Source organism: Zingiber officinale, chromosome 8B (genome assembly GCF_018446385.1).
Source record: "Zingiber officinale cultivar Zhangliang chromosome 8B, Zo_v1.1, whole genome shotgun sequence".
In the NCBI taxonomy this organism is placed as follows: Eukaryota; Viridiplantae; Streptophyta; class Magnoliopsida; order Zingiberales; family Zingiberaceae; genus Zingiber; species Zingiber officinale.
Window position 1 is genome coordinate 9,017,847 of NC_056001.1, and position 25,517 is coordinate 9,043,363.

Genomic DNA, 25,517 nt, shown 5'->3' on the forward strand with positions numbered 1-25,517 from the left:
TTTAGGGTCATTTTTATATGAATACCAAGGGTCTATTTTGTTTGCACCAACCCCTTTAAAGTCTAGGATTGTCCCTGTTGTAAAGTATAAATTTAATTTTATTAAGTTGTTAGTTAAGATGATTATTTAGATTGGAATTGACGGTAACTGGATTTATCCCGAAGGGTGTAGGGGATTTTTCCAAGCAATGTAGTTGAATTTCCTTCTTGGAGGATGGATGAAGGATTGTCGGGCAATATCATTAGGAGTCCACCGAGCATTATTATGTAGGGTTGTCGAGCAATATCATTAGAGCCCACCGAGCAATATTACGAAGGATTTCCAGGCAATATCATTAGGAGTCCATCGAACATTATTAAGTAGGGTTGCTAGGCAATATCATTTGGAGTCCGTTGAGCAATATTATGCAAGACTGCCGGGTAATATCATTGGGAGTCTGCCAAGCAATTTTATGAAGGACCGTGGTCAATATCGTTGGGAGTCCATTGAACATTATTATGTAGGGTTGCCAGGTAATATCACAAGAGATGCTCCGAGCAATACTTCTACGTTTAATAGAGCAACTTTATAAGAGATGCGCCAAGCAATAGTTTTACATTTTATAGAGCAACTTCATAAGAGAGGCACCAAGCAATAGTTTTGCGTTTCATAGAGCAACTTCACAAGAGATGTGTTGAGCAATAGTTCTGCGTTTCATAGAGCAACTTCACAAGAGATGTGTTGAGCAATAGTTCTGTGTTTCATAGAGCAACTTCACAAGAGATGCACCAAGCAATAGATCTGCATTGCATAGAGCAACTTCATAAGAGATGTGTCGGGCAATAATTCTACATTCGATAGATTACCCTTATAAAGGTTCATCGAGGAATAGCTTTGTGCTCCACAAAGTAACTTTATGAAGGATCGTCAATTAATATTATTGGATTCACCAGGCTAAAGAACCCTTAGGGCAATAACACAGGGGTCCACGAAGTAATACAGTTCCCTTGATCCCTTCTTCAAAGTATATGGCAACTGGTGAATGATGACAAACATTGGATGTCAAAGATGGTTTCCTCATAACTCCCTTCATCTTACGTGGTAATCATGGATTGGGTGTGCCATAACGAACCATTAAAACTACGTCTTCATCGACTTTAGGATGGAATAAGTGGAAAGGTGTGAAGAAGAGGAGACATGGAGATTCCTTTTCTGACAGGTATATAAACACCTCGGACGGTAACACCTAGATACGAGGGTATTCTTCTTCTAACTTGCAGAGACAGCTCTTTCTTCAAGTCCTTCTTCTTTTACTGTTTTCCTTATTCTTCTTTTCTGATCGATCACTGACTTTAGCATCGGAGGGACCGTGCTGGAGGAGCTGGTTCACACGGTCCAACTCTAACTTGTGTTATCGTTTCAGATCGCTCATCCTTGAGACAAAGAAAGAGTTATGGAGAAGGAGCCCAAACGGATAGAAAAATAAGTCATCATAAATAGATGTCTCATATGTAGGAATGCTAAATATTATAAGGAATCAAAATCATGAATGCTTTTTCGACTTTGAGTCATAGATAAGGTCTGAAGGATCATTGTTTTAATTAGAACCTAGGGTTAACATCAAAATTTTTGAATTTAAGTTCGTTTTCAGTTCTTTAAATTCAAAATTTAGACTTTTGGATTATAAAAATCGACCTATACTAATGTTTAGAATTTTCAAAAATCACCCTCTAGTTAAAAAACCTTGCTATGCCATTAAATATCAAAAAAAATCTCACTAATCTCTCTAAAAAAATTCTCCCAACTTCTTTATGAGTACCCCTCTTTATTTATATTTGACTTTATATATAATAATAACTAGTGAACACGCACACTCATGTACGATATAATGGGATGAGAATATGAACTATTTAGGTTCTCGAGTTTATAGAAGCTTCTCCGCTTACGGTGTTACTAATCCTAAAATATGGGATTAAAGAGAACTATAACAGTGCATATTTTTTATATAAAATAACCAGAAAAAATTACTAATAAACCTTAAAATTATTTTCAATGTGAAATGAAAAAAAGTATATTAAAGTAATTTCATTTTGGGCTAAGATTCTTAATAATATATATATATATATATAACTATCGTACACATGCGTTGTGGGTGCAATATAATACATGAATACATATAAATTTTATAAAATAAATATTTTTTGTTAAGTAATTAAACAATATTATTCAATAATAATATAATTTATTCCCGAATGTCGCCCTTAATTCTTTATATCAAATATTAAATTGATAAAAATAATTACTATACTTAATCTTAGCTTAAAAGCCAGGGTGGCCAAACCCATGCAATAGTTGTAAAGTAACATTCAAGAATCCCAACAACAACAAGATAGTTTATTGATAAAAATAATTATTATACTTAATCTTAGCTTAAAAGCCAGGGTGGCCAAACCCATGCAATAGTTGTAAAGTAACATTCAAGAATCCCAACAACAACAAGATAGTTGTAAAGTAACATTCAAGAATCCCAACAACAACAAGTTATTGTAACAGCAGGGATCTCCTGGTCCGCAAATTGTGGACCAGGGGATGGTCCACTGATCTGGACCTTTGATTTGAATGGACCCCATCTTTAAATAAGTGGGGTTCATTCAAATCAAAGGTCCACATGTAGTGGACCATTCCCTCGTTATTGTAATGGACTCTCCTTATAAAAAATTAATTTAATATCATACTTGATCTTAGCAAAAAAGTCGAGAAAATTATGCTTTTTAACGTCCGATCCAAGGTATTTATATAGAAACTTCTCCGCTCATAGTACTATCAATCCTAAGATGTGGGACTAAAGAAAACCAGAGAAATTTATTGATGAGAAAAATTTTCAATAATACGCCGCAATTGAGTTTCGAACTCTAGATCTTTGATTGATTAATAAGAAAAAATTTCAATAATATGCTAGAGCGGAGTCTCGAATTTTAAATTTCTTCATTAATTAATGAGAAAAATTCTCAATAATATATCGCAGTTGAGTCTTGAATTCTAAATCCCTTAGCGTTTGGTAGAGTGTAATGTAATGTAATGTAATCTCGATTACAAAAGTAGTAAAATTTTGTAACTGGATTACAAAGCAATACTATGTAATCTGATTACATTACAAGGTCATTGTTTAACCAAAATTTGAATGTCAAATATACCCCTAGTTTGTCGTGGTCGGCGACCGTCGTTGTCGCCCACTGGCGACGACGGACGGTTGCCGGTGGCGGCGGCTGACGGTTGCCGGTGACTGCGGCTGACGATTGTCGGCGATGGCGGTTGACGGTTGCCTATGGTTGCTGTAAGCTCCGGCAGAAGTGCAACGGTAGCCAGTAAAAGTCGCAGGATATTTTTGTCATTTTATAATAATACAAATTACATTCCTTATAAAAAATAATAAACACCAAATAAAAGAATGTAATCATCATTGTAATCAAATATTATATACATTATATTACCAAACGTAGTAATGTAATCAAGATTATATGACAAATTTAATTATATTAGAAGTTTAATTACATTACACCTAATTAAATCGTAGCCTTATTAATGTGTACTTGAAAATTATTAATAAAATTTAAAATTATTTTCAATGTAAAAAAACGATATGAATATAATTTAATCTTATACTTTAGTCATTCATTGAGAGTTAGTCAGTTAGTTACTTAGTAAAGATTGAGAGTTAGTCAGTTAGTTAATAAAGATTTAGATTTTTAGTAATATAGTAAGATAATAATTAATAACAAGAGCTTTATTAAATAGTTTGTTTTTATTGATTTTTTTTATAGCTCCCTCATCCACAATCAATACAGAGGAATTGTTTATGGATAATGCTGAAGATTAATTAATTATCTTTTAAAACTCAAAGGCCAAGTAATCATTTTGACAAACTTCTATGGGCTAATTGGTTATCATGCTGTCAACGATCCTTTTGGTTTTATTCTACACCTTGATCCGATTTCGATGGACCGATCCTTCGTCTTCGATTCGTCCATTCGATCTCTCTGTTTGTTTCCTCGAAATCTTTGAGAACAAGACTCCTCAATCGCGCCCAAGCCCGGTCTCCGCCCGGAACCCATAAAGCTAGGGTTTTTACAAGCCCTAGCTAGGGTTGGGCGGCTGATCCGGTTGTTCCGTCTATTTGCTTGATTTTTCTTGTGAATTTTGCCCTTTTTTTTTAGGGGAGGGGGATCACGAGATGTCTTTCCATCATCCGGGCCCTGGCTCGGCCTCCGGATCGGCATCGAGCTCCAGCTCCGGGTTCCACTTCTTCAACTCCCCATTCGGGGATACCACGTACACGAAGGTCTTCGTCGGGGGTCTAGCATGGGAGACGAGGAGCGAGGGGTTGCGCCGCCATTTTCAGCAATTCGGCGAGATCCTCGAGGCCGTCGTCATCACTGACAAGAACACCGGGAGGTCGAAGGGTTATGGTTTCGTGAGTATTGCCAATCCTTGCACATCAGTTTGTCGGAAGAACAAATTTTGCTTCGTGAATTGTGATTTCTGTTAGGGCAAGTGCAAAATTATGTTCGGTGTTTCTGATTTTTATGGAGGTATAGGTGACTTTCCGAGACCCTGAATCTGCGAGAGGAGCCTGTGCAGACCCTACCCCAGTCATCGATGGCAGACGGGCGAACTGTAACTTGGCTTCACTTGGTCGGCCACGACCTTTCCCATCCCTTGGTGGTAAATTCCCTATAATTTTGTTATTATTCTCGCATTGTGAAAGTTTTCATTGTCTTCTCTGGAGGAAAAAGATTTTCCTTCTCAATCTGGTGTCTCATGACTTATCGAATGTAAAGTTTATCATTCATTCTTTACATTTCCTCCTATTCTTCTATAGCCATTCTATGCATGGAATGCACTTGAATGTTGATTTATTTGTTTGATTACTTTATAGGGTACCCAAGGTCAGGCATCTACTATGGAGTTGTGCCAGTTCAGCGAGGGCCATATGTTGGAAGCCCTGCTCATCAACAACAATCAGTACCATTCAGCTATCAAGAAGGATTATCATACCCACCATATAGGTTAGTAGATCTTATGGATCATTTCAGAACAGCGACCATGTTTTTATTAAGAAACAAAATACTTATATGTGGCTTGATAACTTGATATCTTATGCTTAAGTTGATTTCCTCTGCTACTAGGTTACTTTCTATAGCCAGATTTCGTTGATGGATAAGCACCATGATCACTGAACTAATATTTTTAGCGGAGCTGAAAAAAAAATTTAATACTCTCTGTTTGTTTGAATCATTATTTGTTTGATATCCTAGCTTTACTTTTCCTACTTATGATTAGCCTTAATAGAAATCAGGAATATAAATGCATATATTGTTGGCTGTTAGAATCTGTTTGGTGATGGTTGAGGTAGTTCAGTTGAAATCAAACACCAATGATTCAGTGGAAAAAAATAGAAACACTTTTTACCGTGTTAACAATATCCATATGTATGTTATCAGACTCAGCATTAGAGAGAGTGTTTCCTGTGTTTCATGAGTGGTAATTGGTGATATTCAATCAATCTACGGGGTTCCTGATTGTGTCTTTGAGATCCTTTTGTGGTTAACTGGTAACAAGATCATTGATGTTGTAGGCTTCCATTCCAACATTGGAAAATGCTTCTAAAATTCTGCATGTGCAGTTCTATATAAATTGGAGCTGCAAATATCATTATATGTTTTAGCAAACATATCAAATCCCCTAAAGTATATCCTGCTGGTTCTAGTCTAGGTAAGTGATGCAGAATAATAGCTATGATTTAATTCCTAATATTATAATTTGTTAAAACTTAAGTGTTGACAGGAATTATAAGTGATTAGCCTTTGACTCGCATACAGGTGAGTTTATGGGATTATGGATATCCTTTAATATAAGATTTAATTTATGACATTAAAGTAAATGCTGTTTGCGATTTGCGATTTGCACCTTCTTTGATGGACTAGTTAAAAATTAGTTTTTGTTTTTGCTCTTCATGAACTCAACATAAAATTAATGTTTCTTGAAACTCCAAAGATATCTTATGTTTCTTGATGGCCCAGAATAAGTTTTATCCATACTAAAATAATTTTCATAGGTTGAACATTCTAAGGATTTGTTGGTTTTCTTTGACAGTTACAATCTGTATGGACCGGAGTACACCTATCCACAGGTTCTGATCCCAAATCATCTCAATTGTTTGTAGATTAGGTTCTGTTTGGGGAATTCTGCAACCATCTTTGTGAGTTCTGATATCTTTCTTTGCAGAATTTATACAATTCTTATACAGGGCAACATTACGTTCAAGTTTATGGTTATCCTGGAGCTGCAAGCACAGCTGTCTACCCTCTTGATCAATTTGGACAGCCCATCCCTGCTGGGCCTGGTTACACAGCAGTTCAAGGGTATGCACTACCAGCTCATCCAGTTGGGCAATTGGGCGGACAACATGTCAATGGAATGCTGGGTGGACCAAGATCTATGATTCAATCACCCTATCCAGCTGGTATATTTTCTTCCAAAGATTTTTTTCCCTTTTTGTATCCTCTTTTTTTCGTCAGGCAACAAGACTATTGTCCTAAAAAACAGAAAGAAAGCAACATGATATTAATGGATTGGCTTTTATTTTATCTCAATGCATGAGCCACTGAAGCATCTGAGACCTGTATACACTTTGTTGCATGGTTTGACTTAAAATATCTGAGATCTGGGAGTTGTAATCATACATGGACTTTCCTTTTTAAATTTTTCTGAGCTTGTTAACAAGTTTATATCAAACTTAAAGGTGAGTAAATAAAATATCACTGATTTTTGTTTTTGTTGCATTCCTTTTCTCATTATTAGCACCATACATTTGTTGGATTTTTCAGGACTGACAGTACAAGTCCCTGCTCCACCGCACATTGCAGTTCCTGCCCGGTCACCACAGTTTGTTCGAGGTAGCAGTCCTGATCAAACGACAGTTTGAATTGAGTTTCTTCATAACATCTCGAGGTATACATTACATATCTACCTTAAGGCTATTCTTGCTATTTTGGACTGACCAAGCTAATTACATATATCTGAAAGATACCCTCAGTCTCAGATTGCAGCAGGACTAAGAACAGCAGTACTGCCATACTAATGGCATGCATTCTTGCCTTGCAAGCTATCATCTTTGCATTCTAGAGGTAATTCCACCTAATATTATATGTTGAGAAGTCTCTTATCGGTTTTTCTCTTGGAGAGCAGTTTATTACATGGATGTCCAAATCACTCATTCTTTTACTTTCATATAATTGTTTTGTTTTTAGTCCTTTTTCCAGCCCTTGGTTGAATTACTAGAGAAAAAAATTGAATGGTGCTTCTAATCCCCTTCAAGTTTATACCTGTTTAACTTTGGAGTCCGGGATCCATGCATCTAGAATTGATAAATTAAGCGTCCAAGGCATATGTTGCAAAAGAAACCGTGGTGGATTCTTGGTTTTATTTTGGTGTTTGGCTCTAATATTATGGCACTTTAAAGGTGCTCAATTACTCTGCACAGATAAATTAAATCAATTGAGGTTAAAAAGTGTAAAAGGCAGATCCAAAAAAAAAAATCTTACTCTACATAATTAAAAACTGATTTACAAAACCTAATGTTGCTAATGATAAAGTATTTCATATAAGTGAAGCGTTGTATATGATTCTTGTAGTTGACCCCAAATAATTGACAATTGGTTTAGGCTGACATTTTTCAACATTTTTGGCACCAAATGAGAGCATCAATATCATTTTCTACTTGGATATCTGATGACTTTCAATGGTAGAAAATCTAGAATATATTGATGGATATTTGAACCATAAAATGACTGGCGGGTTTTGAATGCAGGTTGTTGTAAGTCTCTAAGTTGCTTCAATGGAGGAAGCTTTAGCGAAAGAGCATGACTTGCTCTTTATTGCGATGTCTGTAAAGTTTCTTGTCTTCTCGCCAATCTTGAATAAGTGTTGGCTTGGAGCAAAGTCGATGGATACCCGAATTGTATCCATCCATCTGTATGGTAGATATTGGATACTGGAGTTGGAGTCCGATCCAAGAAGGTAACTTAAATGATTCTTAGTAGGAATCTGAATGAAGCGTAGTCAATATTGTACTTTCATCGACAGTAATCTATTTCTTGTAGCAAATTGTGGGAATGTAAATAGCAACATTATGTAGTCGTCATCATGTAGTCTTAGTAGTCTTAAACAGTGTATGTATAGAATTTTTTTTAAAGAAAATGGGTCTTGAAGGCTTGGGGACCAGCTCTTTATTCAGCTTTGAATGATATCATTAGGTGTATAATTTGTTTTTTTTTTAATTCAATGTGATATAGGGATTCGTGGTTGATGATAAAAAGAATTGATAAAGATAATCAGTAAATATTATGAATTATAGGTTAAAATTGGCTGGCCACTTGCAACTCAAAACTGATTGCGTGATTGCATAGGTGTAAGCCGGGAAGAGCTATTCATTATACCTTATAATCTTGGACACTCCTCACATGTTCAAGTGCCCCCATACTATATATACATAGATAGGATTGATATCCTGGTCGACAAGGGTGGGCACCTCTCACGCGTATAAAAGATATATCGAGGTTCTGATTCCTATTGAATGACCCCAAACGACATTAAATTTCAATTATACCTTTAAAAAAATAATTCAAGCAAAAAAAAAAGAACTAAATTATTATGTTTTAATCGGTAAAGAACAAATTATTATTATTATTTAAAAATCTGAATCTGAAATATGTTCATTTTGAAGTATAGATTGAGAGAAAATCAAAACTACAGTTCTTTTAGCACGTTGGATATTTCATTGTTTGATAACAAATTGTTTTCACCGAAAGCTTACAAGGAATTTGGATCTTTGTTTTACTTGGCTGTTTTGTTGACATTGGGAGTTTGTCTTTGCTGATGTTCGATAAGTTTAGTATCTGCTTGAGAAGCCATCGATTACTTCTGCTCATCTGCAGCTGTCTTTTATGTTCGATTTAAAATAACTAATTTTAGAAGTGTTTTTTAAAAGAATGTCACCGTTTACAAATTTTATTTGGGCTGTCAACCAGGAGTTGCCTTTCCTTCCGTCCACAGTCAACGTGGCCCTCGCCTCAGGCGAGACTGGGTGGTCTGCTCGCAGTCCACCGGGCGATTATTTTTCCAATGCTATGCAAATATCATAACGTTTCAGAGTTTGCAAAATTGCAACCATTCTTTTTCTACCAGCATGTGCAAAATCAAGCTGGCAGTTGTACATGACTGATTGATTTACTGAAAACACACTGCAGTTTACATCAGGTTCAATGAAGGAATAACAGAATGACTGAATTTCTGAAACACAAGGACAACCTTGCAAGAACTGATATTTTTAGTTACAAGGTCATGTGACCAGCAACGAAGTGTGAAGTGTAAATTAAGTAAATCTATGTAAAGAGGGTAACAACATCTCTCCTGTATCCCCTAACTATCAGCATCCTTGGCACATTCTCAACTAAGAGATCCATGTACTCCATATAGAAGTAGGACGGGTGGTTCAACGGTGGTGGTGGGAGGCTGACAAGCACAACTGCTGCCATCCTTGAGTACCTCAGTATGGTTGAATTCAACTTCAAGGTGGTGTAGAGGAACTTGTCCACCTGTTGCTCGTTTACCACCACCTGCTTTCCACTGGCCATCAATGGCGTTCCTTGTTTTCTGGCTGTTTCCTTCATTTCAGCTAGGTAGGCAGCAATTCGGCGTTGTGCACTAGTGAATGCTTCCGTTGAATCATCCTGCTGAACCCCACCTTCAATTTGGGCCTCCCATGACTTCATTGTTATCACAATCACCTCAGCCTGCAAGCGGAGGTCATAAAGGAACTTTTTAACATCAGCCTTCAGCTCCTCGGCCTCTGTGTCCTCTTCTGCAATACAGAAGACCTGAATCTTGCAGCTCTCAAAACTCTCTTTTGTAAGAAGCAGCTGAGATAACAGAAGCATAAGACCCCCATCCTTCACGATCCAGTAGAGATCAATTGTCCCATATTGTTTCTGATACTCACCAGGCCATTCATCAAGGCCTTTGACAATCACGACTGCCTTGTTGGCAATGATGCAGTCATTGATAATGCTGACAAATGTAGATGGAATCTCTGTGAGATTTTCCCGACGCCAAATCTCAGGATACCGCATAACCACAATATTAGGCTTAAGGTTGCCAAGTCCCATAGTCTGAATAACACCACGGAAACCATCAGACATAGTTGGAGCAACTATTATCTCAGCTACTCCTTCGCAGTGCTTGTAGTCTATGTAAGTGCTCAGCTCACGGCAAGCAGTCTTGGCATCCTCAGCCAGTTCATGATAGTCACCATCAATAATTGACAGAAAGATTGACATCCCACGACCCTTCTTCTTCATGCAATTAGCAAAATCTGCAAGCTTGGGATGACAGGGAACATTTTCTGGAAGCTTTCCCCATGGCCGGCAGAAGATGAGAGGAATAGGGTACCAGTTTTTAGGGTGTACCTGGTTTGCTGGAGGGAGCAAAATAACAAACACAATAAGAGATCTTTTACAAGTTAATTTATAATTAAAATCACCCATAGTATAGGCGTTTCAGAGGATATAAAGTTATATCTTATGCAATAACCTAAACCTACAGGTGTTTATGTGCCCTGGACTTTCAATTTTAAAATCTATAGAACCAATTGTCAAAGCTCATTTAATTATCTGAGATGGCCTGCCTACTTGGCAAACAATTATTACATCAGTCACTCCTATGTTCTATTAAAACTTTACACGTGCACTACAATTAGAAATTGAATTGAGTTCACAATTATACCCTTCATTAACTCCGTTGACATGGGTATCCTAATTAGATGTCAAATCCCACCTTGCTCCCCGAGTCCCAGATAATGGTTTACACTTGGAATTTAATTTGGAACCCAGTATTTAAAATCTATTGATAATTATACATGTGTAATGGTAATTTGAGCACTTGGGTACAGATGTTGTACTTGACAGAGATAACCACCCAACTTAAATAACTGTGAATTTGGGGTGATTTTCATTAAAAGGGCTCTAGACTGGCTCCTTGTCCAACAAACTCTTAAATTTTTTTGTAGGCGTAGTTTTTCTGTGTACTTCATGTTGGGCTCAACAACATATTGGACAGAATAATCCTGGCTAGAGTCCCAAGTACAAAATAAGTCCTATTTTAGTATTTTTTGGATGACTTTCAGCTGTTTTTCAGGAGAGGAAGAGATGTTGGGTGCTCATTGACCCCATCATCACATACTTTTCAGTCCTCTTGATAAGAGAGAATCTTCTTTACAACGCACACCTTTCGCTTTACAGCTAGTGGTTGTCCTTTTGATAAGATTCTTTCATAGGTTAGGGTTTAGTGAGCTGAGTCATTTGATTCCTTGCGGGTTCACCATTTCCGCAAAGTTATTCTTACAGTCGAAAGGAAGACATCCTCTGTATGGCGTCATGTAGGAGATTAGCAGTGGTTTCCAGCTGTCTGTCTACCTGTTCTGTAGCTGGATACCAATCGGCCAACCAGTTGCCAGAGGCACTTCTTTTCTGACACTCCTGTCGTTTCAAGGAGTGGAGCAGCCTAAGCTGCTGCAGCGCATTTGCCGCTTGGATTGCCACCTGTTGTTGTATTTCATGGAGTTGTTGGTCAGCCTTGTTGCTTTCTTCCACTGATATAGGGAATTGTTGGGTGAAGGAGTTGCTGATAGTGTTCAACGAGTTGGAGAGAGTTGCAAGGGCTTGTATCATCTGTACTTGGGCCTCGGGCTTCTCTTGTAGCTCCTGCAGGGCTGGTGCCACCAACTCTAGATCTTCGAGAATTTTCTTCGGCCATTCTGAAATAATAAGACAATTTATTAGTCTAGATAAGACATCCGCCAATTGATTGTCTTTTCCCTCAATATGCTCAAAAGAGATTGGAATGCCTGTTCTAGTTAGATAATATATGAAAGTCATCCATCTAACCCTTGATGGTTTATTATTGGATGATTTCTTGAAGAAACTGATAATTGCTTGGCAATCAGTTCTTATAATTAACTCTTTTTTTGTCTAAATAATAAATCTTTAGGGCCTCTAAGGAGTTCATCACGGCATGTATTTCTGCATCTATTGTTGATTTTATTGGGGAGAATTTGCCACTCGCATAGGCGCAGACTCTTTCTGTGGTTCTTGAGTCATACCTGCTTTTCTTCCATTTACGGATTCCTCCCCATCCTTCCATACAACCATCTAATTCTAGGATGATGAAGCAATCTTGGGGTGGGATTTCAAAATCTGGTAAATTTTTAACTAAGCCCTTAATCTTTTGAACTAGGCCCCAGTCCTGTGAGTTCATCCTAATCTTTGCATATAGAGGACTTAATAGCTTGCCAAGGTTCGGAATATAATTTCTAACATAATTGATAAGTCCCAACCACGAACGCATCCCATGTTTTATCATGAGCTCCTTTTCTTCAAAGTTAAAAATTATCTTGATGATGTGTGGTTGAAGTTTTAATCTTCTAGTTTCCAATAGTGGCTCCAAGAAATTCAATTTCTGGAACGGCTATCTTCATTTTAGTTGGACTAAGAATGAGCCCATGTTTTTGAACAATATCAAGCATTATTTGTAGATGTTCTGCATGTTCCTGCTCATTTTGAGAGAATACTAGTATATCATCAATATATATTGCTATTAAATCCGTAGTACCTTTAAAACAAGCATCCATCTTTCTTTGAAAAATTGTCGAGGCATTCTTTAGGCCAAAAGACATTACTAGCCATTCATAAAGGTCATCTGGTAGCCAAAAGATCGTCCATTCAATTGATTCAGGATGCATTGCTACTTGATGAAAGTCACTCTTCAAGTCAAATTTAGAGTATATTTTGCAGGTACTAACCTTTTTAAGAATCGTATTGATTCCTGGGGTCTTTATTGGTGAGGTCATTGAGTCTTCTATAATTAAACACCATCCTTTCTTTGCCCTTGACCTCCTTGCCCGTCTTAGGATCAACAGTTGTTCCGGAATTAACTATAATTGTCGTAGTTCGGTGCTTGCTTTTACTTGGTCGGATAACTCCTAATTATAGTAAGGCAGTAGTTACATGTCTAGTAAATGCTTCCTTTTGTTGAGGAGTTAAATGCTTTAGCGGTTGATCTTCGATAATAAAATCAAGATTTTTTATATCGAGATGACATAAGACTTGATTTTTTTAGTTGGGCTCATTCTTTGAATTTCTTGGAGCCATTATTGGAAACCAGAAGATTAAACTTCAACCACACATCATCAAGATAATTTCTAACTTTGAAGAAAAGGAGCTCATAACAAAACATGGGATGCGTTCGTGGTTGGGACTTCTCAATTATGCTAGAAATTATATCCCGAAGCTTGGCAAGCTATTAAGTCCTCTATATGCAAAGGTTAGTCCTACCGGCGATAAGAGGATGAACTCACAGGACTGGGCCCTAGTTCAAAAGATTAAGAGATTAGTTAAAAATTTACCAGATTTTGAAATCCCACCCCAAGATTGCTTCATCATCCTAGAAGTAGATGGTTGTATGGAAGGATGGGGAGGAATCTGTAAATGGAAGAAAAGCAGGTATGACTCAAGAACCACAGAAAGAGTCTGCGCATATGCGAGTGGCAAATTCTCCCCAATAAAATCAACAATATATGCAGAAATACATGCCGTGATGAACTCCTTAGGGGCCCTAAAGATTTATTATTTAGACAAAAAGGAGTTAATTATTAGAACTGATTGCCAGACAATTATCAGTTTCTTCGAGAAATCATCTAATAATAAACCATCAAGGGTTAGATGGATGGCTTTCACAGATTATATAACTGGAACCGGCATTCCAATCTCTTTTGAGCATATTGAGGGAAAGGGCAATCAATTGGCGGATGCCTTATCTAGACTAATAAATTGTCTTATTATTTCAAAATGGCCGGAGAAAATTCTCTAAGATCTAGAGTTGGTGGCACCAGCCCTGCAGGAGCTATAAGATAAGCCCAACAGAGAGGCCCAAGTACAGATGATACAAGCCCTTGCAACCCTCTCCAACTCGTTGAACACTATCAGCAACTCCTTCACCCAACAATTCCCTATATCAGTGGAAGAAAGCAACAAGGCTGACCAACAACTTCATGAAATACAACAACCGGTGGCAATCCAAGCGGCAAATGCGCTGCAGCAGCTTAGGCTGCTCCACTCCTTGAAACGACAGGAGTATCAGAAAAGAAGTGTCTCTGGCAACTGGTATCGGACTACATAACAAGTAGACAAACAACTGGAAACCACTGCTAATCTCCTACATGACGCCATACAGAGGATGTCTTTCTTTCGACTGTAAGAATAACTTTGCGGAAGTGGTGGACCCCCAAGGAATCAAATGACTCAGCTCACTAAACCCTAACCTATGAAAGAATATGCGATAAAGTAGATTCCTTCTTATCAGAAGGACAACCACTAGCTATAAAGCGAAAGGTGTGCGTTGTAAAGAAGATTCTCTCTTATCAAGAGGACTGAAGAGCATGTGATGATGGAGCTCAATGAGCACCCAGCATCCCTTCCTCTCCTCTATAAGAAGAACTCAATCTGTTGCAGAGCATTTCTTTGGTTTCAAGGATGAAATGTAAAATGATACAAAACCCTGGAAGGATCATTCAAGTTATGACATGAAATGCCTTGCTCAGATTAGAGCATATATTATATCTTTAAACATGTTCAGTTCCAGTTAAACACTAGCAAAGTTACACAAAAAAAAACCTACAATGCTTCAGTTTATAATTTATTTGGCGACCCAACAAATCTGCAGCATTAATTTAATATCAAAAGCCTCATACCAGTATACATACACAATATTTCACAGTTTCTGGTGCAATGAGAAGTCATTTCCTTGTTTTTATACGGTCTTCAAATCATCATAAGGAGGAATCAAAGACAAACATACCTCCTAAAGATCGAAGACTACGCAAAGCCAGTTGAAAATAGGCACTCTTGAACCCATCCCCCCAATCTCCTGCCTTCCCCTTTATGCTCACATAATAATATATGAGACCAGCAAGTGCCAGAGACACCACCGTGAATAACCAGGAGATAAGGAACATGATAACTGGATAAATAAAGAACTTTTAGGAGGAAACATATTTATTGAACAAAATATTATTCCCTGCATGTCCTAAATATCAAACACACCATAAGCTCCAACTCCAAGGGATCAGCGTTTTGTTAGCATTCCATTAATAGAAGCAGCAACAACAGAAAAATTGTGAATATACTAACTAGAAATGTGAAAATCTTATACCAGGTGTTATTAATTCATATTATATAGCTTTTCTTATCAAAAAAGGAAAGGTCTGAACTCTAGAATGCACCTAAATCAGAAAATATTAACATACCAATACAAAGCGATGCTCCAAGAAGTGAAAGGCTCCAATGATGAAACTTCCATCTAGGACGCCAGCTAGGAGCATCAAGTAGGTCCAGAAGAAAGCAAGACAGATTAACACCAGCATAACATAGAAGGAAGAACATAGTAATAGTAGGTGTGATTAGATCTAAGTTCCCGATTATGACACAACCAATACAAATTAAGGCTGTAAAGAGAGTTGCTAGATGAGGTTCTCCTCCTTCTGTAACTTTGAAATACTTGAGAACAGGAAGAATGCCATCGTTTGCAATTGCAGCAAGCAAGCGTGGTGCACCTGTCAAACTCTGAAGTGCTGCACCCAAAGTGGAAAGAATAATCCCCACATATATAATTGCTGGAAGAGGCCACGCAACTTCAGCAGTCAGAAGCCTACACAGAATCTGAATCAGCAACTCCAAAAAGGAAATAAAACAAAGAAGACCACATATATTCTCATCAAAAGCATACACCGGAGCAATACACTAACATTCTACTAAGAACTAAGATTGAAAGCTCAACAATGTATTTCACTCACTTTCCAAAATGCTGTAATCTTCCCACCTGTGAGAACTTACTACCCACTAGCATTTTAACTAATAAGCAAACATCTAATGTGACAGTAAACACCATAAGAGAAGGGCATACATGCCATCAGGCATTTGGTAACCTTAGTAAAAGTTTAGCAATGATCAGCCAATGCAGTAAGGCACCAAGTAACTCTTAGAACTTTATTGATTTATATTTATAAGTACTTTGTTTTATGTCAGGAAGAATAATTCCATTAATGACAATCTGGTGATGGATTGGTGGTGCACTAATAATATATTAATAGACAAGTTAGATATCCAGAAGATGATGAGTTCATCAAACATATTGAGTGAGAATTACCAGTTAGTCCTACAAGTTCACACGATAGTTTAGTATTGCAGGCGAAATAGTATCTGCCTGCCAAAAGAGTACAATTTCAAAATATGGGGCATTTAGCTTATTTAAGATGAACTCCGGATGGGAAATTCAGACTACTGTCAAGCAATGTGGCTCCAAGAAAACAAGGGATATCTCTACTTTGGATTTTTATTTTTATATTCTATTTTTAAATGCCATTTCAGTTAATTTGAACATGGTAAAATCATTTTCTAACAATTAAAACATCAAAAATGATGTTTGGAATGAAGCTAGAAAATGAGATAGATAGTAAAATCAGATTATCTGTCACTGTACTAGATTATACCAACTGGAATGTTACCAGTACGTTGGAACAAAAAATTTAAATATTGCTCCTAAGATTAAATATCATCTCATTTCCAATCTACAATAAACCACAAGTCCATGCTGCATAAGACCACAGCAATCTCATAAACACCTCCATAAGACCACAATAAATCAACTTTATCAAAGTGTTATCTTTCTATATGCTGTAATCATAAGCATCCTAGCTAATACATGTCACATAAGATCAAGGTTATCTTATAAACACCTCCATAAAGTTCAAAGTAACTTTATCAATGTTATCTTCATATGAGCCGTAATTATATGCATCCTAGCTAATCATTTAAGAAGCTGACTAATATATGAGAAAATATAAGTTGAGTATCTATGTTAACTGCAATTTTATTTTTTCTTGGATATGGGATTATTTCATCAGTAGATTCATCCATCCATTTCATATTCTACAGCAAGTAGTGCTGAAAGCTACACTAAGGTTTCAAATTTTCAGATAAGTTTGGGAAATATTCACAACTAGTCATTTTATAGCATTTATTTTTACAGCATTTGAGGTAGTCAGAGGTTTAGAAGAAAATGCTCGTACCGGTTTGTCAACAACTCATCTCTTGTGGCTAAGGCTCCAAACAGAAGTACTGATATCAAATATAGGAAAGAGGTGGTAAGTGTTGCAGCTAATGTTCCAACAGGAATAGAGCGCTGTGTATCCTTCAATGACGCAGAGCGATTTGAACCAGCCATAATTCCTGTTACAGCAGGAAAGAATAGACCTACCAATGCACTGAAGGACAGAAAAATAAAATATACATAAGGAAAGAGTTGAAATATTTGCACCAAACAGAAAGAAAATTAAGTTGAATTTGTAAACATGCTTAGTGAGCCACTTGCAGAATGTTAGCTAAATTAAAGTGTGATCCCATCTCATATTGTTCCTTGTGAATTTCCCTAAGAAAATGTCCGAAACTACCAAATAGAGTAATGAACATCTGAAACTTGAATTAATTTTTTTCAACTCCCTACTTCACATGTTCATAACACAACTTATTTCATCAATCAGAACTGCAACATTTTCTATTTGAATGGGTAAATGACAGGCTGCCTGTCCCACTATCTTGGTTTTGCAACATTCATAATATCAAAAACAGCAATTACCACATAAGGCAAGTTCATATTGTGTAATTGAAAATCATAAGTTGCATTGGATTTGGTCCATCAACATACCATCATATAATTGTTAAATGCCATTGTATATAAGCCTTCAAGATCATGTTTCCTGTGACCAAAAGAAACTCAGACAAGAATAAGGTGGCTCAAAGATTTCTCCGACCTCCCTTTTCTTGTTTCCTTTGACAAAGATGGAAGCAACATCTGAAAATTCTTTCACCGATTTGGCCCAAATTTGCTTCTGATTTGGGTGGAAAAGCACTATTTGTGTGTAATAGAGCTCAAATTCAACCTAAACATATTAAAAATTATTTTTTTTACAAATCTATATGTGATTTATATTTTTAATATGTTTTTATGGAATAAATATTTGAAAATTAAGTTTCCCTCAAACTTTTCTTCCTCTAAGGAAAGAGAAATGGAAACTCTACTTTCTTTCTCTTCAAGTAAATACAAACTAGGGAAATATTTATTTATCCTTTTCCAATGAATTTTTTTTTTCTGTTTTTCTTAGTAGTTGTTTTCATCCCTGGAGGAAATTGGGGTGTACATTACACAATTCAGTATTAGTTATAACTTACAGATAACCAAAATTGGTAGCCAGCTCTCGTAAGCTATTGGATTGAGATTCAGCCTAAATAGTGGTGAACTTGCTCACAAATATAACATGGATGTAAGTGCATCTCTCTCTAAAGGTCTATCTACACTTGGGGTAAATAACGTCTGTTTCACCTGATAAAACCTCTGCTAAGAAGAAAAGAAGTGCATCTATAGAGGCTTACTTGAAGTTCCAATATATAGATCCTTCTGGATCAGGTATTCCAGCATTGGTAGTGCGCTGATAAGCAGGACTCCAGTTGTCTCTAAATGTTTGTGCTCTCAACCCTGTTATGCCACCTGCGCCAAACTCCAAAAAGAAAGCATCATCTGGATGAGAGGTCAAAAAGGAATTTGAAAAATGATGGCAGGAAGAAACCCTATGTCCAAGTCAACACTAATAATCATATGGACAAGAGAATTGTACAGCAAATGAACTTACTTGAAGCATTACTCCTCGGAGCAGAAAAAATTCCAATGAATATGCAGAAAATTGAAACAAGTACAGGAATTAAGATAGCTGGAGCTACCCGGTTTATGATCTTGACACCACCAAACACAATGAAGCACAGAAGTATAGTGACAATTACTCCGTAAACTTGCAGATCGTGCAAACTAGGAGTAGACACAGTAGTTATAACTTCAGTTGTTGTACCATTAGTTGCTGTACTATTGCTGACTACCATTACTGACTCTGTAAAAAGAAACCCCCAAGGAACAAATTTAACAAATTATGCATATAAGCAAATATTAAGAAGAAATGAACACTTTTACAACTAGACTGAATAGAACACCATAAGAAAAAAAGAATCAGATTTGTTTTTTGTGAAAACATTAGATAAAAGGAGCAGAGCATGATTTTCAGCATCAAATTCCGTCCGTCCGTCCGACTATATATATATATGCATATCCCATTATCAAAGTGATTTCCCAAACCTTACTAGTGGAATACATGTGGCATCTTAGGCATTACACTGTTGTTTAGTCACTAACTCTGATTTGAACAAAACAAATCTGGACACAATTCATTTCTTTACCAAATCCCTACATCAATCTTTTTTCTTGATTGTGTGCTTCATCTTGGCCAGAAGCTGAAAAATATCTTCTGCTATGCATGGCAGTATATCTCCCTTTAAATGCATCTATGCTATGCAGTCCACTTTTCCGCATTCAATTTTCTTGTTTTTGGTTGGATATGCTATATTATTCTTCACAACACTTTTACAGATGTTACTTATTTTCCCTCTATTTCCTCCATTCTCTTCCCAATCACCAACCTCTTCTCATTGGCATACCCTGAATCAATTACAATTAGAAATGCATCAGACCACTTATGACCAGTGTATTCAATAGCGGCGAATAGCGCGCTATCGCGCGCTGCGACCAGCGAACGCTGCAGAGCGTTCGCTGAATCGCGATTGTCCCGAATAGCCCACGCTATTCAGGACAAAAGCGTCGATAGCGCACATAGCATGCGCTATCATGCCCTAGCGCCCCATAGCGGGCGCTAAAATTACAAATTGCTTACCAATAGCTAGGGCAAAGGTGAGTCGAATCGTGACTGTGGCAGAGGCGAAGGTAGGGCAGACTGCAGAGGCGACAGGCGGCGATCGGCGAGCAGCGAGCGGTGACCTGTGAGTGGTGGCGAGGGACAACGATTGGAGGTAAGCTTTTCTCCTTCCTTTCGTTTTCTTCGTTTAGGTTTTCCTTCTCGTTTTTTTTCTCGAAGGAGCAAAAACGATTTCGCGATTTCCAGAAGTCGGGCATCTGGATCGATCCAGCGATCGATCCAGGGTCGAACAGAAAGGATCTGGATCGATCTACGGATCGATCGCTGGATCGATCCAGATCCTGGATCGGTCGCTGGATCGATCCAGATCCTTTCTGTTCGACCCTGGATCGATCGCTGGATCGATCCAATTCCTTGGATCGATGCAATGATCGATCCAGATGCCCTGGATTGATTTTTTTTTTTGCTGATTTGTTTCTAATTAATTAATTATTTATTCTGATTTTTTTCTTTTGTTTTTCTAGGATTTTGATTGTCTAGTTAGAATTTGCAATGTCTACGAATTTATCAAAAAAAAGATAAAAAAGATATTGGTTGGAAGTATTGTTATCAAAATGAAGGGGAAAAAGCTGTTCGGTGCAAATTTTGTCATCATATATCGAATGGAGGGATTACTCGCTTGAAGGAACATTTAGCTCAAACTCATAAAGGGGTTGCACCTTGTGTTAGTGTTCCGGATGATATTAAGAAAGAAATTAGAGAATCACTTGACAAAATTAGAGCATCTAAAAGTAAACAAACTGAATTATTACGAGAGATCGGTGAAGGTCCCCAAAGTATGAGTACGCAATCATCAAAAGTTGGAAGTGTAGGGGAAAATTCAATTGGATGTTCTGGTAGTGGTGAATCAAAAGGTAAAGGTACTCTTCATGGGTTTGTTAGTTCCGAACCTCGACAAACAACCCTAAATTCGACATACAAAAAAGATTTGTTGGTTGATGTGAAGCGTAGAATTGGTCGTTTTATTTACTCTACCGCACTTCCGTTTAATGTTGTGAATGATCCTTGATCCTGTCCGAATCGCTGAACCAAGGGACACTGGGCACGCGGCACGCTCCCAATCGTTGGAGTGAACTTCCGGCTGGTCGAACGAAGCTCCGGCGATCCTGCACAAAAGTCTAGCCGGGAAGGGTTCCCGGCGACGACCCTCCGACGCTCAAGTCAGGTAAGTGGTGGAGAAAGTGGCTGCCAAATTTGTATTATGCGTACCTTCGGCGAAGTAATAGCCTCTTTATATAGGATGGAGAAGGAACTGATGCACGCCTACCGAGGTGCGTACGTGTCAACAACCCATACCACGGTATGCACTTGTCAGAGAGCTTACCTGACACCATGCTGCCACCGTCGAGCATGTCCTTTGATGGGACGGCAGGACCACCCGTTGTCAGACTAGAAGTATGGCATAGCCATACGACTTGACGGCTGTCAGCAGACGTCCCCGTCTTTTACCCACCGTCTGACGGGGGTGCCCGGCCCGCCGAGCGGGCGATGAACGTCGTCCGGACGGCTTGATTCTTTGCGCCGTCCGGGCGGCACCTCCTTCCGCTCGGTCATTACGCACTGTTTTATTTGAGCGTCGGAACCCTGGTCCCTACCAGGGTGCCTTTTACTATCAGATTTCCCTTTCTTCTGAGTCCGGTCGGCTTGCCCTTTTCTGGCGAACCACTAGACCCTTTGACCTCCCCTCGGCGTTGACTCCTTATGGGGTTCCGGATTTTTACCGCCGGATCACTTGCCTTCCTCTCGAGTCTAGTCGAAGGAGGCAAAGTCCGACTGACTGGACCGCCGATCTGTCGAACAATGATCATTGCCTTAGGCCGCTCGGCCATGCATAAGGATGCTCAGCCGAGCGGCGATATCTTTCCGTTCGGCGACACTCTGTCCATGCCTTGTACTTTCTTGGAATCGATGTCCGTTGTTCTCCCACACTACCCATCACGTGCTCTGCGCACGGTAAGAGGAGCTCATTAAATGCGGCTAGTAACCGGCTGACACGTGGCGACCGTGCATTTGTCAGAGTATGGCGGTTGCGTTACTTCCGATGGGACAGCCGCCGTTTGAAACGGACGATCCGATGACAACCTCGATATCGACGACCTGGATCGGACGGTGGAGATCGTTTCCGGGCGGCGATATAAGACCCTTGCCTCCGTTTCCGCCGCATTTCGTCTTCTTCGTTTCCAGATTCCTGTCACTCCTCCCTTCGCCGGCGACTTCGTGCTCAGATTTTCCGACGATCACACGGCAACTTCCGATCATCTCCCTCGTTTGTAAGATCCTTTTTCTCGCTCCAGACGCATTCCTCTCTCTGTTAATCATCCTTGTCAGTCGGTTTTCTTCCATCGCTTGAACCATTTTCTTCTATCCCGCATTCTGGCCTTTCGATCATGACCAGTACCTCGCAGTCAACCGGCGGTGTTCCGGGTCTTTGGTACTCGAACATGGAAAGTCGGTTCGACGAGGAAGACGCCATGCGCCTTACTCGAGCATATGACCTACCGACCGACCACGAAATAGTGTTAGCCACGCCTTCCGATCGGCCTAATGATCCTCCGTCTTCTTCCGTGATCAATTCCTCGCCGGACTACGTTTTCCTCCTCACAAATTTTTCTTAGAAGTTTGCAACTATTTCCGCATTCCGCTCGGCCAAGTAGTTTCCAATTCTATTAGATTGCTGAGCGGAGTGGTAGTTTTGTTCAAACTGAACGGCATTCCCTTAACCCCAAAAATCTTCCACTACTTCTACTATCCCAAGCAAGCCGAGTGGGGCACCTTTGTTTTCCAATCTAGGATAGGCTTCGTCCTTTTCGATAATATGCCGAGCTCCAACAAGCACTGGAAGGAGCATTTTTTCTATATACGCTTTCCCGAGCGGCCCACTTTCCGCACCAAGTGGCAGACGGCTATGCCTGCGCAACCGGAGCTCGGCAAGTTTAGAGGTGACGCAGACTATCTCCACGCAGCCGAACAGCTAGTCGGTCAGCGCTATCACATTGACAAGATGCTTCTCCCAGGAGTAATGCATATATTCGGCTTGTCTTCTACACCAGCCGATCTGCCTTGTAGCATGAGTAAGCTTCCCTATCTTCCCCTTTATTTTGTTCTAACTGATTTATTCTCTGCTTCTGCAGCTGAGGTCATGTGGCAAGCCAGAGCCACCGAGAAGCTCAAACTGACGCCCTCTCTTGCGCTGCCCCCAATCCATCCTGGCGACTCCGGTGGCGAAGAAGGTGAGGCACGAGACGGAGATGTCTGGCGACGTCCGAGTGATAACTACTACTGGCTCGCGATGACTCTTGGGCCGTTCGGCCGATGATGTGCCGCTGCGCACTCGGAAACGCCGGCGACCGGAATCCGCACCTGCCTCTACGCTTGATGAGCCACAACCTGAGCAGGGTGTAGATGCGCCGGTGCTGTCCGGAACAGTTTCCGTCGAGAGTACCCCTACCCCTCAGGATTCTCCGAGGGCCAGCTTGGAAGCGCCGCCGTCCGGCCCTTCGAGACGACGTCTAAGGCGTTTAGGCGAGCTACCCACTTCTTCTGCTGGCGGGCCATCTCAGAGCGGGCCGAGCGGCCAGAATCTACTTAAAACCGTTCTGCGCCTCCCTTCAGAGGCGTACATGGCTGCCGCCGATCGGCCGGTGTTTCCTGAGCAGATGATCACCCTGACGGGTCCTCTCGCGCAAGCTTGGATACATGCTCGGAGTCGTATAGCCAAGTTGACTCCCGGGCAGCTCGGCGACAGCAACCTTCAACACAGGGTATAGCCTCCCTTCCTTTCTCTCTTATTTGAAGTTTTAACCTGCTCATGTTTGCAGAACTGGGTGGAGCAGATCGCCATTAGCGATCGGTTGGCCGGGCTGGAGGAGGAAAGAGCGCGGGGATGCTGCAGGCGGAGAAGGCCAAGAAATCACTGGAAGCCGAGCGAAACGGCTGCCGATCGGCGAGCAAGGTCGTTCGGCTCGAAACAATGATTAAACAACGAGACAAGGAGATCCGGACGGCGACCACTCGGAAGCGGCAGGCCATCAACGATATGGACCACATGAAGGTGGAGATCCGGGCCGGAGCAACGCATCAAGGATCTCGACGCTCTGCTGGCAAAAAGAGAGCCGCTCGGTGATCTCCAAAGATTCGATGGGGACTTGAAGGATCTCCAAGCTGCTAGCGACGCTGCGCTCAAGGAATATAAAGAGGGGGAGTCGGCCCGCTCGGACGAAGTGAGGAAGGCGTTCCTCCGCTCGGAAGACTTCGGAGAGAAGTTTACCGACAAGATATCCCTCATGTTCGAGGAGGCCATTAAGGCGGCGGTGGGCTATTTGAAGACCAAAGGTCACCTGTCTGCCGAGCTGACCATCCCCGACGAGGATCTGGCGAGCGTGATGGGCACCATCCCCGACGCTCTTTTTGATTTTGATGTGTGAGGAGCGTTTCTGTTTAACTTCTTTTTGAATTCCCGCCGTTCGGCCCCGATTACCTGTGTAAATGACTTTTTTGGCTTGCATATCAGACAATCTTCGGTTCCTTCCTATTTTAGCGAGAAATTTTTCCCTTGTCCCCGTCCCCACTTTAAGTGTTTTTTTTTTTTTTTTTTTTTTTTTAAAACTCTTCCGCTCAGCACCACTGATGGCGCTCGTTCACTTGCTCGCATTTTTTAATTCTGATTAACCATCTTTTACTTCGGGGCTCGTCGGCGCGTCCGCTCGGATTATTTATAGACGCCGGCTCGTCTCTAGATATTTATCGTCGGAGCTCGACGGCGCGGATATTTATAGCCGGTCGGCGCGGCTCTCGATTTTTAACGACGGGGCTCGTCGGCGCGTCCGCTCGGATTATTTATAGACGCCGGCTCGTCTCTAGATATTTATCGTCGGAGCTCGACGGCGCGGATATTTATAGCCGGTCGGCGCGGCTCTCAATTTTTAACGACGGGCCTTCTACTCCTTCCAAGTCCCCGGGTCCGAAAGTGATTTCCGGTCCACTTGCCCGCTCTTGGCTACAGCCGACCGCGTGGATCTGCAGCTGTCGGACGCCCGCCTTTCTGGCTCGATTGGAGTCTCCTCCGGTCGGTCCGCCGGCAATAACGTTGATCTCGCCTCGGGAAGTATTGTTCCGGTTTTCCTCTTCCCGAGCGGACGGTCGTGACCGTTCTCTGGACGCCCGGCGATTCTCCTGCCTCGGAGATCGGTGCCGCTCGGGTGTCTGCTGATGTCGTCTCTCGGTGCGGGTCCGGTCAGCTTCATGGGTCCTATGTCTCCTGTCGATGGGAGGAGACCGTCGTTCGGCTTTCCTGGGAACAGGATTGGATACAAAGGGAAGGCTTCGGCAATCCCTCGTGTTGTGCATATCCGTTTGGTGGAAGGTGCAGAACATAGGAGTCCACCTCTTCTTTGGCTTGGGCCGGGCGGCCCACCTCTTGCAAGCATGGGGGGATCGGATTGCATCGACCCTCGGTCCTCTAGGTGGGCTCATTGGGCGGTGTCTTTGTTCCGCTCGGCGTGAGTAGGTGCCCGCCACCGAGCTTCCTTTTAAGCGGCTTGCGCTTCTTCCACAT

General features: G+C 40.4%; 2 protein-coding genes across 7 annotated transcripts in view; one reads left to right on the forward strand and one right to left on the reverse strand.

Moving 5' to 3' along the window:
* The first annotated feature begins 3,915 nt into the window (after positions 1 to 3,915).
* On the forward strand, positions 3,916 to 8,262 carry LOC122015745 (RNA-binding protein 24-like). Of its 3 annotated transcripts, none has more exons than XM_042572764.1 (8): positions 3,916 to 4,450; positions 4,575 to 4,701; positions 4,916 to 5,045; positions 6,133 to 6,169; positions 6,265 to 6,502; positions 6,867 to 6,990; positions 7,066 to 7,166; positions 7,850 to 8,262. In XM_042572764.1, exons 1-6 carry the CDS (start codon positions 4,211 to 4,213, stop codon positions 6,962 to 6,964), a joined length of 870 nt encoding a protein of 289 aa, XP_042428698.1. In that variant the 5' UTR covers positions 3,916 to 4,210; the 3' UTR covers positions 6,965 to 6,990; positions 7,066 to 7,166; positions 7,850 to 8,262. The 3 variants fall into 3 exon arrangements, with proteins under 3 accessions (XP_042428698.1, XP_042428699.1, XP_042428700.1); XM_042572765.1 differs by having other exon boundaries at positions 7,076 to 7,166; XM_042572766.1 differs by having other exon boundaries at positions 7,082 to 7,166.
* A 986-nt stretch (positions 8,263 to 9,248) lies between these two features.
* The window catches only part of LOC122015517 (cation-chloride cotransporter 1-like), a 35,236-nt gene continuing 18,967 nt past the window's right edge, over positions 9,249 to 25,517 (reverse strand). For 3 of the 4 annotated variants that reach the window (XM_042572456.1, XM_042572455.1, XM_042572458.1), the window contains 6 exons: positions 18,836 to 19,087; positions 18,579 to 18,693; positions 17,219 to 17,413; positions 15,398 to 15,798; positions 14,950 to 15,111; positions 9,249 to 10,513 (listed from right to left, as the gene is read on the reverse strand). In XM_042572456.1, coding sequence (XP_042428390.1) covers positions 9,423 to 10,513; positions 14,950 to 15,111; positions 15,398 to 15,798; positions 17,219 to 17,413; positions 18,579 to 18,693; positions 18,836 to 19,087 — 2,216 coding nt within the window. In that variant the 3' untranslated portion in view covers positions 9,249 to 9,422. The remainder of the gene's footprint in view (positions 10,514 to 14,949; positions 15,112 to 15,397; positions 15,799 to 17,218; positions 17,414 to 18,578; positions 18,694 to 18,835; positions 19,088 to 25,517) is intronic. The other variant, XM_042572457.1, reaches the window with a different exon arrangement.

Bases quoted from the DNA above. Each gene is read 5' to 3' on its own strand.
- LOC122015745 (XM_042572764.1), top strand. From the start codon at position 4,211: ATGTCTTTCCATCATCCGGGCCCTGGCTCGGCCTCCGGATCGGCATCG. The intron at 4,702-4,915 runs GTAAATTCCCTA...ATTACTTTATAG, and splicing joins ACCTTTCCCATCCCTTGGTG to GGTACCCAAGGTCAGGCATC. The intron at 6,503-6,866 runs GTATATTTTCTT...TGGATTTTTCAG, and splicing joins TCAATCACCCTATCCAGCTG to GACTGACAGTACAAGTCCCT.